Below are 15,365 nucleotides of genomic sequence, written 5' to 3' on the forward strand. Positions count from 1 at the left end.
ATACAAGCATGTTGTACATTAAATATGATGATATGAACTTTTATTGAATCTGGGTGTCAGCACCACTATCTCGTCTGTCTTTCTCAATTTGTCACTTTCCTCTCTCCTTTCTTCGTCTTTTCTTGCTTCTCCTGTTTCTCTTTACTGTTTCTTCGAAGTTTTTTCCCTTCGTCTTTTGCTAATTTCTGTCCTCTTTTTCTTTCCTCACTGGCAACTATCTCTGACTAACTTTCGCTCTTCTGTCTGTTCATGTCTAAGCCCACTTGTCTGTCAGCTGTCAGGATCCATCTTCATTCCTTCATCTCTCTGGCCATACACTCTGTTTCTCCTGTACCTCTCTCCTCCCTGTTCTGTCCTCTTTTCTTCTCTCCAGAACGTCAGCCTGCCTCCTCGGTGGCCCTCATCACATATTTCAGCCATCAAAGCCTTCCAGTTTGCAGTTAGTTGGCTTAAGAGCTCTTTAAAGTCAGAAAGACTTTTAGAATAGTGGGCGGTGGGTTCAGTGTAGCTCATGCTGAATATTTTGACCAAGTCCTTGATACTTTCTTTATCTGGCACAAAAAAATAGAAAACTGCGATGACAGATTATTGCTACGCCACCTTTTTACTTATACTGACCTCTAAACAGATGTGGGTGTTGTTTTTAGTCCTCGTCTTTATCTCTTGTCCTGTTCTGTAATTTTCAGCCTCTTTTCTACATACACGGTTCATTTCTCTGTTTCTTGCTTCTTCTTAAACTCTTTCAGTGTTTTCACAATACCTCTTTCCCTCTTCATTCTTGCCTTTCCCTTTTTATCTGTAACTACATTCCATGACTAAGCTTAGATTCACCTAGTTTAGCTCAACTAACTGCTGTCCCTACCATGTGTCCCCTTTTGTAGACCCCCTTCCCCTGACCCTACATTACTATAACCATAAGGTCTGGTTGGTCCAAAACAACAAAAGAACAGAACATGAATCATCTCTTTTTGATCTTTTCTATGATTTTTTTTTTCTTCTTTCAGGCAATGCCACAACTCAAATCTTCTCTAACTCTGACACCCACTTAAGACACTCCACCCGTTTGGCATTGAGAGAGATCTTGACTTCATATAAAGTGCTATCACTGCTGCTGAATTTGAATTTGATCAAAGGTTCATAAATGTAAAAATGTAGAGGCAAAAAAAAAAGAGAGAGATTTTTTTTGTCAATAGGAAGGATCAATCCAGTTGGATTGAGGATACTCTCTTTGTGCAGATGCACGGCTGTTTATTTTGTAAAAGTGGGTCTTGAGGGAAGTTGTGCATTAGTGGGCTGGGTAGGTGGGAAGAGTTGGGGCTTAGATAATTGAAGTGAAGTAAAGGCATGTTGCATGCTTTGTCCACATTTGTGGGATATTTTTCGGGGGATGTTGTGTGGTGTTGCATGCAATCGTCGCACTTTTTGTCGCATGGCTATGGGCGACATCAAGCCTGCCCCTGGTGAGTGCTGTGGATGTTGGCCGATGCCCTTCGCCTGCCGCACACTTGGCTTTGGGCATGCCCGACACTCGCACACAATCAGGAACGTACAAGCATGTACACAACCCCACCACCTTGCCGTGCTTGCCATCGTGAGTGCCCAACGCTCATGTTCGTAGGTAAATCAGATGGATGTCAGCTGGTCCAGATAGATACGGCAAGCAAGCAAAGCTTGTTTTGTCCTATCTGCTTATTTCTCCATCTGTTTTACCTGGTATAGACACGCCAAGACAGGGAACCTCCTTACAGGTAGGGGGAGCTCAATAGCAGGTGCCTTGGTTAAATAAAACCACAGCTGTCTCCTGAAAAATAGCAGAATTACACCAGTGATACTGTTATTGCTCTTCAGTCAAAGTATTTTGTCTCAAAAGGACTCCAATTAAGTGCTCTTAATTGCAGTCTGTGAAAATAATTGTGTGTTAGTGGGAGGGATGGGGGGGGGGTCTGTGTATGTGGACTGTCATATATTTATATACATGTGTGTAACAACAAAGATGTGTAAATGCGCACATGCATTCACACATGTAGGGAACATGGGCACAGGTTGGGTCAGATGCCGTTTTGGCTCTGATTGTTCTCCCTTGTGGTTCTCAGCTCTCACGGTTGCTTAGCAGCATTGGATAGCTGTGCTGTCTCGTAGAGTATCACTGGAAAAGCAGGAGACACTGAGACTTATCTGTTTAAATTTCTCTTTCATCGTGAAAATGCAGCATTATTCCATAACAATGTAGCATACTTTACACATGAATGCTCGCATGATAAACTGTAGTTGACAATTATTGAGGACTTTTAAAAACCCTGACTTGACACTCAAGGGTCATTCTTACCTTTAATTCTAATCCATCTCGGAATAAAGAAAAAAAATTTGGACACATCCAGTCCATCTTTACTTGGCTGAGGTCTATGGAGCTCTCTCGACCGCATCCCCATCCCCTTCTTGGAGGTTCAGGCACACCTCGATTAAACGAGGACACATCACTTTTCTCATCCTCTCATACTGATTGGTTCTCCACAGAGGCTGCTGCGTATGGATCTGCCGGTTGCCGATGACAACTCAGTACATTTTAACTCCACCCTCATGGCTTTGATCAGGACAGCTCTGGATATAAAGATTGCCAAGGGTATGATCTGAAAGTATTATCGCACCAGTATATGTCCAACTTTAATTGATATAAGCCTTTTTACTGAGAATCACATCCCAATTCCTGTCTGTTTCTCTTCCGCATTTTTTTAAGAATAATGTTGCAAGTCTCAGTGCACACACTAACAAATAACTTTTTTGTTTTGGGTGAATGTGTACATGCGTGAATGGATATATATATATATTTCTTTGGTGATTTTGTGGCACTGTGCCTCTCTTTTGGTCTGTACCCTCTTGCCCTGGGTTTTTATACCATTTGTTGCTTTTTCACTTGTATATTTGAATGTTTGCCTGTGTGCACAAACGTTTGTTGCGTGTTTGTGTGTGGATACACTGGGTCGTGGTCTATCCAGGCGGTGCAGACAAGCACCAGATGGATGCAGAGCTGAGAAAGGAGATGATGGCTATCTGGCCAAACTTATCACAGAAGACACTTGATCTGCTGGTTACACCACACAAGGGTAAGTTGTGGAAAAACAGTTCATAGCGGGCATAGTGATGTATGTGTGTCCGATCACTAAGTCACCAAGAGGACAGCTTCTACCAGCCAGTGTCATTCACTGCTTTGCATCTCCTGATCTGACTATATCATATTACCGCGCATACACACATGCATACATCCACCAGTTCACATTTTGGAGGCCTTCCAGTACTGTGTGGCCTGGAGCAAAATATTACAGCAGCTGGATAAATTTACGTAAAACTGAGTATCAAGATTCATAATCTACATGAAGTTTTTCAATTGAAGTTTTTCATTCACCAGGCAAAATGCATAGCCTTTTTTCATTTACTTTACTTTCAGTTACTGTTTTGCTCAAATAGTTCTGTACTATTTTTGTTCAAATAAACACATACACTAAACCACTTACATGGTCACATGTGCATATATGTACTCAGACACACGGTAGCATAAGGCGCATTCCCACTGTAGGAACCTTTTGCAGTTCCTATAACCTTTTCAGGAATGGGGCCATTTTTTCCCGCATTCGGACATACAGGAACTCGGGACCATGGCCCTCAGTTCCTATAACCATTTTAGCTCCTTCTCCGAGGATGGATCTGTTCTGGGTTCCATAGGAACACATCTGACGTAGGTGTTCGGTGGTTGGTAGCTACGCCCCATGTCAGATTTCCGCTTCTTCATGTTCCTAATCTGCTCAACGCAAACAGTAGAATAACGGCTGAAATGTTTACTCATACGACACAAACACAACCGGCGCGTGTTTAATAAGTTAAACTGACACGTTGTTTTTTCTTCTCTCCTTATTTTTAGCGGGTTTTCTTTTGTTGTTGAATGTGGCGCTAAAGTAACACGTCACTGTCGCAGACAGTTGCGTCGCATCGGTCCCTGTCAAGGTCCCGACTCATGTGCGAATGCAAAGTGAAACAGTTCCCCTGGGGAAGGGCAGTTCATAGAACGGAATTCGAGGTGGACCGTTCTTAGAACGGCTCTGTCCGAATGCGGCTATAGAGACCCACACTGCTGATCTCACCACCCATTCAGTCAGTACAGATATCAGGGGGTGCCTGCTATAGATGATCCTCTATAGAAGTCTTTTCACTACAGGAAGAATTTAGATACAAATAAACTTGTAGTTTATTTTATAGTTAATAAGATCTTTAATAAGAAGTTTATATGATGGTGATGAAGGACCACTTTCAAATATACTATAATCGTGCATGTTTAGCTATAACATCAAGTTGTTGGGCTAAATGCATGGGTCAAAATCAAATATAAGATATGCAACGATATATTGAAAGAATGACGTGAGTATAGTCACATCTTCTCTTATATTAAATGTTTTAATCTTGGATGACTTGTAGCCATGCCACTTTGAAAAGGATGCCATGTGTTAAAAAGTAATTTAGCCTCTCATCAAAGTTAATCAACAAGCTCAATATTTTTCTGATTTTAAATGTTTATGTGTTCCATCCAAACTCTGGGGATACATGACCAGAGTTTTTAGAAGAAAATTGAGCTGCTGTTTTTCATTTGACTGAGGTGTCCATTTGTTTCTTAGTGAGGTGGCTACCTTGTCCTAGGTCTTAATGAAATATACCTGAGTTTTTTTTAGAGGATGATCATAAAGTAAAAACAAAATCTTGAATGATGAGATATGAGCAGCATCTGCCTGTGAAAAGACGACAAGCTTTACTGTGTTGGTAACTGTACAGTGTTGTAATATTGTATTTTTCTGTTGTGCACCAGCAATGGTTGGACAATTCTTACCAAGGTTCTTTCAGGACAGCTTCAGTTAATATTTTATCATGGCCTCTGAGGGTGATTTAGAAATCTACTTGTTACTCTAACCATGCTCATAGTATCATTCGCTAGTTGAAAAAATGTTACCACATTTTTTTTTTAGATTTTGATGTTTAGGACCTACCCTTAAGAAAAATCTCTGCCTACAAATATCTCCCCTTCAATGAGGAATAAATAATGACATATTTTATTTTTTACTCAGCAAGACCAAACAGTAAAAAAATAGGGAAGTCTGTCAGTTAAAGACAAATTAAGTTTTAACCTCAAAAAAAAGAGGAAAAACAAAAGTCTTGATTCATTTTCAATATTTGAAACTTAAGTCTGTCCTTACATGACGTGCACTGAAGCACAACTGTCCTAATTGCTGGTGTATTCTGCATGTTAATGTGTATTTCTCTGTTAGTGTTTGTGTGTCTTGTCCCCCACTCCCATTCCCCCCACGGCTCAGGGTCCCATCTCACTCGGGTCTAATCTTCCAGGGTAACTTGTCATTTTCTCAGCAGCCACAGACTTGACGGTGGGCAAAATCTACGCTGCCATGATGATCATGGAATACTACCGGCAAAGCAAGATGAAAAAGCAGCAGGCCCTGCGAGATGAACAGGTAGACTGCCTCCCGGCATCCCAAAGAATGCCCCGAATGCAAAATGAGATGCTGTTACGTTATTTCTCTCCCTTCTCTTCCTCGTTAGCTTTTTAGGATCTTGTTTCCAATTACCTGTTTGCCTGTTTTCCCCTTTTGACTGCCAAATACGAATTTAAAAACATAAAAAAACACTCATTTAAATCCTTGAAAGATTGCAAGTTATACAACCCTATCGTATCCTATCCTATCTGCCCTTTTTAGCATGTCACCTGAATGTATTTTTTAGCACCTTGCTGCTCCCTTGGCCAGCCTCCTTCTTTTCCCATGCTTGCAAAGATCTGTTTTATCTGTTTTATTTTCTTCTGAGTAGTTGGCAACCTTTCCCAACTGCTTAAGTTTTCTTTCTCCTCTCTCTATGGGCTGTTTGAATATGTTGAGGAGGGTTAGGTGATATGACGGTTTAACTGCTTTGGACGTTGTTGTCAGTAAGGTTCGGAACAACAATGATGGTACCACATGGCCTCAGCTTTTGTTGATTGTCCGTGCTCTTCCCCTCCTGTCAATGAATGCCTTTGAGATGCACTCGCCCCCACTGTCTCTATACTTTCAGTCAACTCTGTTGACATGTGGAAACATCTCTCTAGTCTTTTAGTGCCTCCTGACATGATCTAACAGTCTAAATTTGCTCTTAGAGGAGGGTCAGTGTAATTGATAACTAACTATGACACATTTCCTAAGATGGGGTTTCCATTTTTCAGAACAAAGGAGTACACTTATGACTGGAGAGTATGTTCATTTTTTTTGCAAAATAATTACGTATGGGTATGTTCTTGAATGCAGCTTATGCCACTGGACTGAAAGGACAGTCCCACACAGGCTCTCTCAAACTCAGCAGTGCACATGGACTTCGCTCTGTGTGTCTCTGTTTTATCTTGGCATCTCTACATAATCTCATTTCATTTCCCCTTACTTGTCTGTGGTGTTTGTTTTTCATGCCCGTTTAAAGGGGGAATCCACCCAACACTGGATGAAGTTAGAAAGCCTATTCAGACCATTTTGATGAAATTTGTAGATGGTGTGAATCATAGAAACTCCCCAGTACTCATTTTACTATATATGCCCACCAACCTACCTTTGATTTAAAGTAGACATGAAACACCAATGACAACTAATATATACTAATGAATATGTTAATAAAACATGTAAAAAATATATGGTTTTAGTTTTTATTACTGTAAAATCTTTATTGGGAAGTGGAAGTGTAGCTTTTGTGCATCACATATATGGATATATGGTCACTTACTTGGGAGTAACAATCAGAAAAGTGTTTTGGCCACAGAAACTGTTGGTATGGTATTTGTAATAATAAAAAGTCTAATTAAAGAAGGTATGTACATCAGAAAAGTCACCAAATCACACTATCATAGGGTGGACATTTTCTTCACCACCTCATTTGTTGTGTTTGTCTTTCCTTGCTTCCATTCATCCTGCCTTGTACCCTTCATGCCAACTCATAATTGTCTTATTTGATATTTGTTCTTCATGTGTGTCCAAGATTTTCCTCTTTGTCTCTGTGTGACAGTCTTATATACTTATTTCCCATCCCATATCTGTCCTTCTGATGTTCTCTGTTTATCCCTCCAGGAGGTGATGAGACCTTAACTTATCAAGTTCTCTCTGTTTCGTCAATTCAAGTTTGTCCAACCAGGACCTATTCTCTCCAGTCTGTGTGTTTATGAATCTGTCTGTGGCGATTATTGGTGGGATGTTGAGTGGAGATTCCTGTGACCTGTGACTCATTTTTGAGTAAATAGGATACATCGGTGGCTGTAGCCAGTGCCAGACCAGGCTGTCCAGAAACAAACGTTTCTTGACAACAAGACAGGATTAGACAGCAATCTTAAACCTGTACTATGTCAGATAAATGTTTCAGAATCATTGGAGGAAATATGAGGAATTTAGTTGAACAGAAGTTAACAGTCACAGTGATTTTCTGTGAATCTCATGTCCTCTCAGCTTTTTAGCCAAGTAACCCAAATTGGTCATTAGTTATGATGCACATTGTTGTCAGATTAGCTTCCTTATGTCAGACTCATTTCTACAAGAAGGATTGACAGTTAATTTGTGCCTGAAAAGTTCCTTCAGCTTTCAGACTGTGGAGTGACATGACACAGTCACACCAAGCTACTACCCGAAGGACTCCAGATCTCCTGGGAGGAAAACTGCCTGACCTCTGAGGAGTCTAATGGAAGCAGAGGTTCATTTGTAACACAACTGGTTCAGAATCAGATGTCAACATTCCACCAAATGGCATGTTACTCAAAACGTTTGGTAGATGTCTGATCACATAATTTTTGAGTAAAATGTCTTTTTCTTTTCTAGATTCACTCATATGGTAACATGCTCCAAAGCCTGGGAATTAAGAGCAATCTTACCTCAATATCTGAATGTAGAAGTTCCCCTCAGACAGATCTGAGATTAATCCTCTTTTCCTGAACATAAACACACACTAAAGCCAGCAGTGTCATTTTATACGCTGGTTCAGTCTGACTTGGGGACTCCAGATAAGTAAGTCTGGTTGGGAACTTTACTTTGGCTATCACAGCCATGTGCTTGCTGATGGCGCCCCCGTGTGGGTGCATGCTGCGAGTGCATCCTGTGTTTGTGTCCTATGTCTGCCCCCCTGAGTGTGCCTGATGCAAGCCTGCAGGCCATGTCATGTATCTCACACAGAACCGACCGCCAATAATGTTTCAGCCCATGCAGCCACCCTCTGAGGGAGGGGGCACAGACGGCCAGGGGGGGCAGGGCCAGAACGGCCTCCCTAGCACCCAGCCAGACAACATCAACAGCATGTGAGTAGACTTACGTGGGGACGGGATCCTGAGTGCACTGCATTTACACACTTGAGTTAGAATACAGATGGTAAACTTTAATGTTGGATAATAAATGGTGATTGTGTTCTTCTTGGTACCTAAGCAGAATTTAATAGTAGTAATATATTTTCAGTATCCACAAAAATTATGTTCAGGATCATCACCCTCAACAACTTTACATAGAAGGAAACTTATACACTTGACAAAAATACAACATGAGCCAATATTTTGAAAATGGTCGTATTAATCAAATCGCAGAATCATATCATCAAGAGGGGGAAGTGTATTGTTTTCATCGAAATTACAGATCAGTAGTGCAAGTTCTAATTGAAATGTTGGTGGTAAAAAGAAGTTATTATTCATGCAAACAACATGTTAGTGGTTACTGGTGATTTCTGCTTTCGTGCTTTATATCAGAATGTGTGGGTGTTTTTCTATTGGCCATCACCAAAATTAGTGTGCTAGTGTCAGTATTGAGGTAACCTCTTTGGAAATTGTACAAGCGCTACTTATCAAGTGGTTTTATATTTCATATATTTATATATATATATAAAATCAGATTCTATATTGAGCTTAAAAAAAAACTTTGATTATTACCCGTATTTATTCTAGTAAGTGCTGTAGCATAAAAAAGACTCATCTGCACAGAAAATGAATGATGCTCAAAAAATTGATTCTATATTATTCCCATTACACAACCCTCAAACGTACAAACACTCTAATTTTTAAATAGACATCTCGGATTTGGAGTTTATTTTGTGTGTATGTGTCTGGATGCCAGACCTCCAGAGGGGGGCATGCCTGGGAGCCAATCATGGGTGACAACTAAACCCCAGGAAATGTTCCCAAAGACGGGGAACTGGAGCCCAGATAGACCCTACCCTGATGACCTCCATGAAGACCGCCACAACCCCCAGGTATGATGGGTCTAAACACGGTGTCACCATGGTAACATACCAATCTAAGTCCAAGCAGTCTTGGTGCTGAGGCAGACAGTTTGTCTCCAACCTCACGGTTTATGCATTGGTCCAGCTCCTGGGTATCATGACGCCATTAGGATGAAATGCTGTCAAAGATGCTAACGGAGAACACGACTCAGGATTCCTGCTGTTGCAACACAAGTAACAAGCATTATAGCAATTCACAAAGTATAAACAAAGGCAGGGTTGAGAGGTAAGAGGTAAGACTGAACTGGAAATAAAAGCTCTTCATTTTCTTTGTATTCAGAAATATCTTTTCTAATTCACAATGAAACTCCACTGTAATGTTTGTGTTTCTGTGTCATTGTGTTTTATTTTTAAAACTATTAATTCCTAATCCACTTCATCACTTCTGGCACCGATTTCTCAGCAAACTCCAATAAATCTTTGCTCACTGTCAACCTCTAAACATATCAAGTGCAGGATGTTCCTGCTGTAATTCCAGTGGACAAGAGTCTCTGGTCTCTTCTTCCAAACCTTCTTATCTTTCTATTGTTTCTCTTTCTTAATCTTCCTGCTCAAAGTCAACATCTCCAGTACTTCCTTAGTCTTTTCATCCCCTATTTTTTGATCTTCCCTTTTCACTCTTCAACCTACTTTTCATTCGTTGGCTTGGACTTGATAGACGTGTTTTGTGATGTAAAGCCTTTCCTTTTCATCGCCCCTTACTTTCGCTTGTCTGTTGGGATGCCCTAACTCCCCAGGGCCTCATCTCACTATTGAATCGCACGATGAATGTAGAAAGATGAAACTTTGATTGGAAATTATGCCTTAAAAAAGGAAAGGCTTATAGTTTACTTTTGGAACCAGATTTGAATCCTTTGGTCAGTTGCTCGTTGTCAGAAAAGGTTTCGGTGTTTCCAAAGAAGTTTTTCCGAGAGGTAACAGTTTGAATTTATGCAGAACAGTATTATGCTGATACGTATTGTATTCCTTTTACAGATATTAAATTAATCTAATCTGGTGGATACTCACCGTATGCATACATTTTATGCAATCATTTTTTTAAAACAATGGTTGCAACAGCTAATTTATGCAACACTTTGTTGCATAAATTAAAACAGAATTCTTAAAGAGAAAAATTAGATCATATCTTTTTTACTTTATTTCATCCCTTTCCCTCCGTTGGTTGTTGACCCCACGTCATGTCAGAGTCCCCTCCCTCAGCAGACAGTGGTTACGCCCCCTCTCATTGTGTTTTACAGAATGTAGAGATGAGGGAGATGGGGCGGGACGGGTACTCCGACACTGGGCCCTATCACCCAATGGATGGGCATGGGCGGACCCTCTCCATGCCCCGCCTCTCGGCAGACAACCAAGTGAGCACCTTCATCCCACTATCATCACTATCACTCATCACTATCATTGCTTTCCTTCATTATGACTGTTAGCTTTGACAACAGTCGAAGTGAAAAAGTCTTTCCTTGCATCCTAAAAAGACAAAAGTCTGGAATGAAAAAAAGGGGGAAAAAACAAGGTTAAGGGCAGTATTCATAGGTTTCTTTTTCTGTTTACATATGATTAAAATCATATGTTTGATCAAGTCTTTATCTATTCCTCTATTTTTCTAATAAGGATTTTAAATCTGCATGTCTTTTCAACAAATTATAATAAGCAATTTATAGCTTTGCTACAGCAGTGTTTGTTAATCAACTCTACACAATACAACTTTACAATTATTGATATTGTGAATTGGAGATAAATAGACTCGTTGATTTTCTAAACATATTATTTTACACTCAATCATTATTTGTTGGGTGTTTATTTATCTAACCTATGAATGTTGATATAGGTTTGTTTTAGTTTTTTTTTTGTAGCTAGTTCTCTGAACAGTAAAAATCATTTAGGATGCAACATAAGGCTCTAAATTGACTTCCCGCTGCCTGGTTTCCCTGACCATCTTCCTTTCCTTCCTCCACCATCCCTCAAACCTTCAATGCTTCACTTTTACCTTCCAGTCCTGCAGCTGACCCCCCGCTGCTCAGCTCAAAGTGAAATCCACTGTAAGCAACACAGCACTAGCTGCATGCTAACATCACAGCAAAAATGCAAAACAGGTCAAAAGACTAGAAATGGTGTGCTAGATATGTATACACATATATCTAGATGACCTATTCTAACAGTCAAAAGTTTGGAAACACCTAATGGGTTGGTGTTTCCAAACCTTTGACCTATACTGTATAATGTTTTGTCCCTTCCTTACCCCATTCCCTAATTCATTCTCATGAAATCCTTGGTGTGTCTGTCCTGTGTACACTGTGGCCAGAGTTACTGTCACTCTTCACTCATGAAAATACAAATTTCTTAAGAGAGAGTAGGAGCTATCAATGAAAGCAAATGAAAGGCAAACAAAGCACCTGGTGGACAGATGAAGTAAAGCTAATGTTTTTTGGGATCTCAGCAAGGTCAAGATCATTACTTCATTGATGAAGTTGTGCATAAATGCATATGTGCAAGAGAGACAAAAATAAGTGTAAAAGAAATTTTTTGAGTACGTGCAGGAATAGCTTTTACAACACATGTGAAATTTAGGTTTCTGTGTATCCTGTTTTTGAAATATCTGACACAAATCCTTCCAAGCATGAACACTTCTCAAGCACATGTGCAAAACACATTTGATTCCTACCAATTTTTTGGTTCACAGTCTTTTACATAAAAAAAAAAATTCCAAATTCGGCTGTTGGAGCCATATAGATAACCCTCTGTGAAGGAATTTTGAGGAACTTTAAAAAGCAACATTATAGGACATGAGATGCCATGTTATTTTATGATGCTACATCAAAGGTAGGGTATAGTAGTATAGCCCTGCCATACAAGGCTGTTTGTTGTTCAGTGTTTTCGTGAGGGTGAACTCATGAACATTGACAGCCAATGCGAGATAAACCTTAAAAATCACCCAGGATTAAAACCCCCTTGCTCTTCAAGGAATCGGCCACTCCAATGACATTAAAAATAAATCTTTGTCTAACCCTGAACTATATTTTAGTCCTGCCTACTTCCCCTAAAAGGTGTTGTAAAAGTCAGATTTATATTAAAAAAGGGCTTCCTTTCAAACACAAATGTAATTCCATTGAATGGAAACACCAAATAATAATTTAACCTTCAAATGAACTGCTAATCCTAAAGGTTTGCATACATTTGCCACTCACAGATACATAATTTTGTCCTAACTGTTTATGAGGACTCTCTTTAGCTGCTTTTCTGATTTCAAAACCTTTCTTTTACTGAAAAGGGAGTGCGTATGATTTGTATTATTCATATATTCCAATACATTATCCACGCAGTGCTCATTGACTCATCTGTTTACATAGTTTGAAGCCTCTGGCTGCAGTCACACACATGCTCACATGCACATTCATGCGCACAAGCATGGCCACAGTCCAGCATTTCACGGCATCAAGTCATGTTGCTCTCACTTTGGTGTGTTGGTTACATCATGAAGTTTTCCTGTATTGATATGTAGATAAATAACAGGGATAGTAAATGCAATGACTGTGGTTAATCTTCTTCCACAAAACATGTCAGCTTAATTTCAAACCTGTATTAGGAGTTTGTACAGTTGAAAGAGAACTTAGAAGAAATGTTAATGGTTATCTCTTTAGTTTTTACTTGCATTTGTATGGACAGTCAGGGACAGTCTAGAAACTGTCAACACAACATGACTTAGCATATCGTACACTTTGTCTTGTGTTTCAAGAGAAAGCAAACAGCTAATTCTTTTTACTCGGACAGTGCTGAAAAATACTGCAAGTATATATAATTAGATCTTTAATTGTGTTGTTATAAATGTGCTGTTATAATTTGACAGTGAGTCAACATAATTAAAGAAGGACCTCTGCACAGAAAATATCCTATGTGTGTGTGTGTGTGTGTGTGTGTGTGTGTGTGTGTGTTATGTATTTAGAGTGTATGTGTGTGTGAAAACCATATAACTTACTGTCCTCTAACACTGCTCTGCCTTACAGAGAGCTCATCCTGTTTCGGTAAGTGTGTGTGAGTGGTGTGTGTGAATGTCTGGATGCACATGCATCTTATACTGTCCTCTGTCCTCTCCTGCTCTCTGGCACACACACTTCGCTGCTATGTGTGTGCACTGGCCTCTTTGTATTAACTGGGTTCTCTTTCTCTTTCTCCTGTCTCTGCACCCTTTTCTCCCCAAAACAATTTTTTGTTAATTTTAACTCCTTTTTAAAATCTACCCCCCCCCCCCTTTTTTTTGTCACTCATTCCATTACTTTCTACATGTCCCCTTCTCTCTCGTTTTTATCTCTTTCTTTCTCTCTCATTGACCTTTTTCTCCTTCGGCCCTGGTGACTGTGCTGCTTTGGGCCTATGCTCTGTGTGTGTGTGTGTGTGTGTGTGTGTGTGTGCGTGTGCGTGTGTGTGTGTATGTGCTACACTGCTCTGCTCTACGTATCATTTCTGTGTTTGCCTGCTCTGCAGCGGAGGAGACACAGGCCTCGCGGAAATAACCTCAGTGTATGTACCTCTCTCCATCTCTGTCTATCTCCCTTCCCTGTCGATTCTTCTCTTTCTGTCTGGTAATTTCTAAATTGGATCAGCATTAAATTGTGGTGTGCTGGTTGCTTTTTCCCACCTGGGGTGCCACGTGGGTGGGTTTAAACCACAGTTTAGGTGGTGTCAGTTAAGCCTTTAGTCACTAGTCTGACTTGATGATGCTATTCGGTCTCAGAGAAACTACCCATTTGATCTTTAGAGCACCATTACAGTTTTGCATACAGTTTTGTCATCAAAATAGCAAAATGAGGGAGTGATGACTGGTTTGTAGAACTTCTATAAAGTGTTTTTACTGTTCACCCAGATCAGTCAATTTTCTTACACAAGCGGCTTGTGTGAGCTCTGTTTTTCTCAAGGCATTTTGTAAGCATTTTCAGTCATACCTCTTTTACTTTGCTTATTAATAGATGACAACCAGTGTGAGATGTATAGTAAAAGATGTGGGTCACAAAGTGCTTGAGAGCATTCTCTGCAAGTTTACCTGCACATTGGTCTACAACACAGCACTAAAATGTCTGGTAAAGGCCCAGTTTAGTGAAAAATTTGTGTTTTTAGAAGGCAGCTGACAAAAGAAAAATCAGGGGCCTCATGCATTAATGATATGTACACACAAAAACCACGTATTTGCCTTTTCCTCCACAATGTGCGCACCTCGCGTGTTCATCAAACCATGCATACACACATTATAAGAGTCATTTAATATCGTGATGGATAAATGGAGAAAAAAAGGCCCTAATTTGACATAAAAGACATAAATGTGACATTTTTCAAATATATTCAAATAACCGCGTTTGTGCGTACTGGCTGTGGAATTACTTGCTAATGTCACTTAGTTAGTTATCCAGTGATTATCCAACAATTTATTTTTTTCCTTAGCAGGGTCCTTTGCTCATAAATTAGAGCTCATCACCGCTGTGCATTTTTTTTCCATTCAGCAGTCTTTGTTCTGTTTATGAACTGAGATCACCAAATAAAACTGATTCAAATTTTTAGCATTCCACTGACTTGGTGTCTCAGTTTCATATTCTTCTTTACCATTTGTTCCTTTATCATATTTATGTTTATTTAATTTTTGTGGGGGTTTTTTTGTTCTTATATGAAAATGATCATTTATAGGAAGGTCTATTGAAAATCTGCATCCATCCAAGGCTAAAACTGGGAGTGGGAATCAGGCTTGCGCATTGTGTGTATAGTGTCATGACAATTGTGTTTCATTTAAGAGAAACATACATATACAGTACATCTCTAGTAATTCTCTTGTAAATAATTTGTGTGTGCATTTCTGCGTCTGTACGTTTTAGTTATGAAACTACACACAGTTTTATGCATCTGGCCCCTGATGAGTTTTAAAGCAGCGCATACAGCTGTTGTATTTACAGCTGTACCCACAACAGGTATGCCAGCAAAAGGCATCTGTATTGTGTTGATTAAGTGAACCCAACCCACCTTGTACTCCAGCTTTTCAAATCAGTTCTGACCTCATTGCCACTATTCAGATCTAC

General features: G+C 39.8%; 1 protein-coding gene across 8 annotated transcripts in view; it reads left to right on the forward strand.

Moving 5' to 3' along the window:
- Positions 1-15,365, forward strand: part of cacna1ab (calcium channel, voltage-dependent, P/Q type, alpha 1A subunit, b) — a 141,165-nt gene that overhangs the window by 113,714 nt on the left and 12,086 nt on the right. For 3 of the 8 annotated variants that reach the window (XM_075463936.1, XM_075463937.1, XM_075463943.1), the window contains exons 39-46: positions 2,515-2,620; positions 2,994-3,101; positions 5,404-5,507; positions 8,223-8,344; positions 9,147-9,282; positions 10,551-10,664; positions 13,311-13,328; positions 13,789-13,824. In XM_075463936.1, coding sequence (XP_075320051.1) covers positions 2,515-2,620; positions 2,994-3,101; positions 5,404-5,507; positions 8,223-8,344; positions 9,147-9,282; positions 10,551-10,664; positions 13,311-13,328; positions 13,789-13,824 — 744 coding nt within the window. The remainder of the gene's footprint in view (positions 1-2,514; positions 2,621-2,993; positions 3,102-5,403; positions 5,508-8,222; positions 8,345-9,146; positions 9,283-10,550; positions 10,665-13,310; positions 13,329-13,788; positions 13,825-15,365) is intronic. The other 5 variants (XM_075463938.1, XM_075463939.1, XM_075463940.1 and 2 more) reach the window with 4 other exon arrangements.

This window comes from Odontesthes bonariensis, chromosome 4, assembly GCF_027942865.1.
Source record: "Odontesthes bonariensis isolate fOdoBon6 chromosome 4, fOdoBon6.hap1, whole genome shotgun sequence".
NCBI lineage: Eukaryota > Metazoa > Chordata > Actinopteri > Atheriniformes > Atherinopsidae > Odontesthes > Odontesthes bonariensis.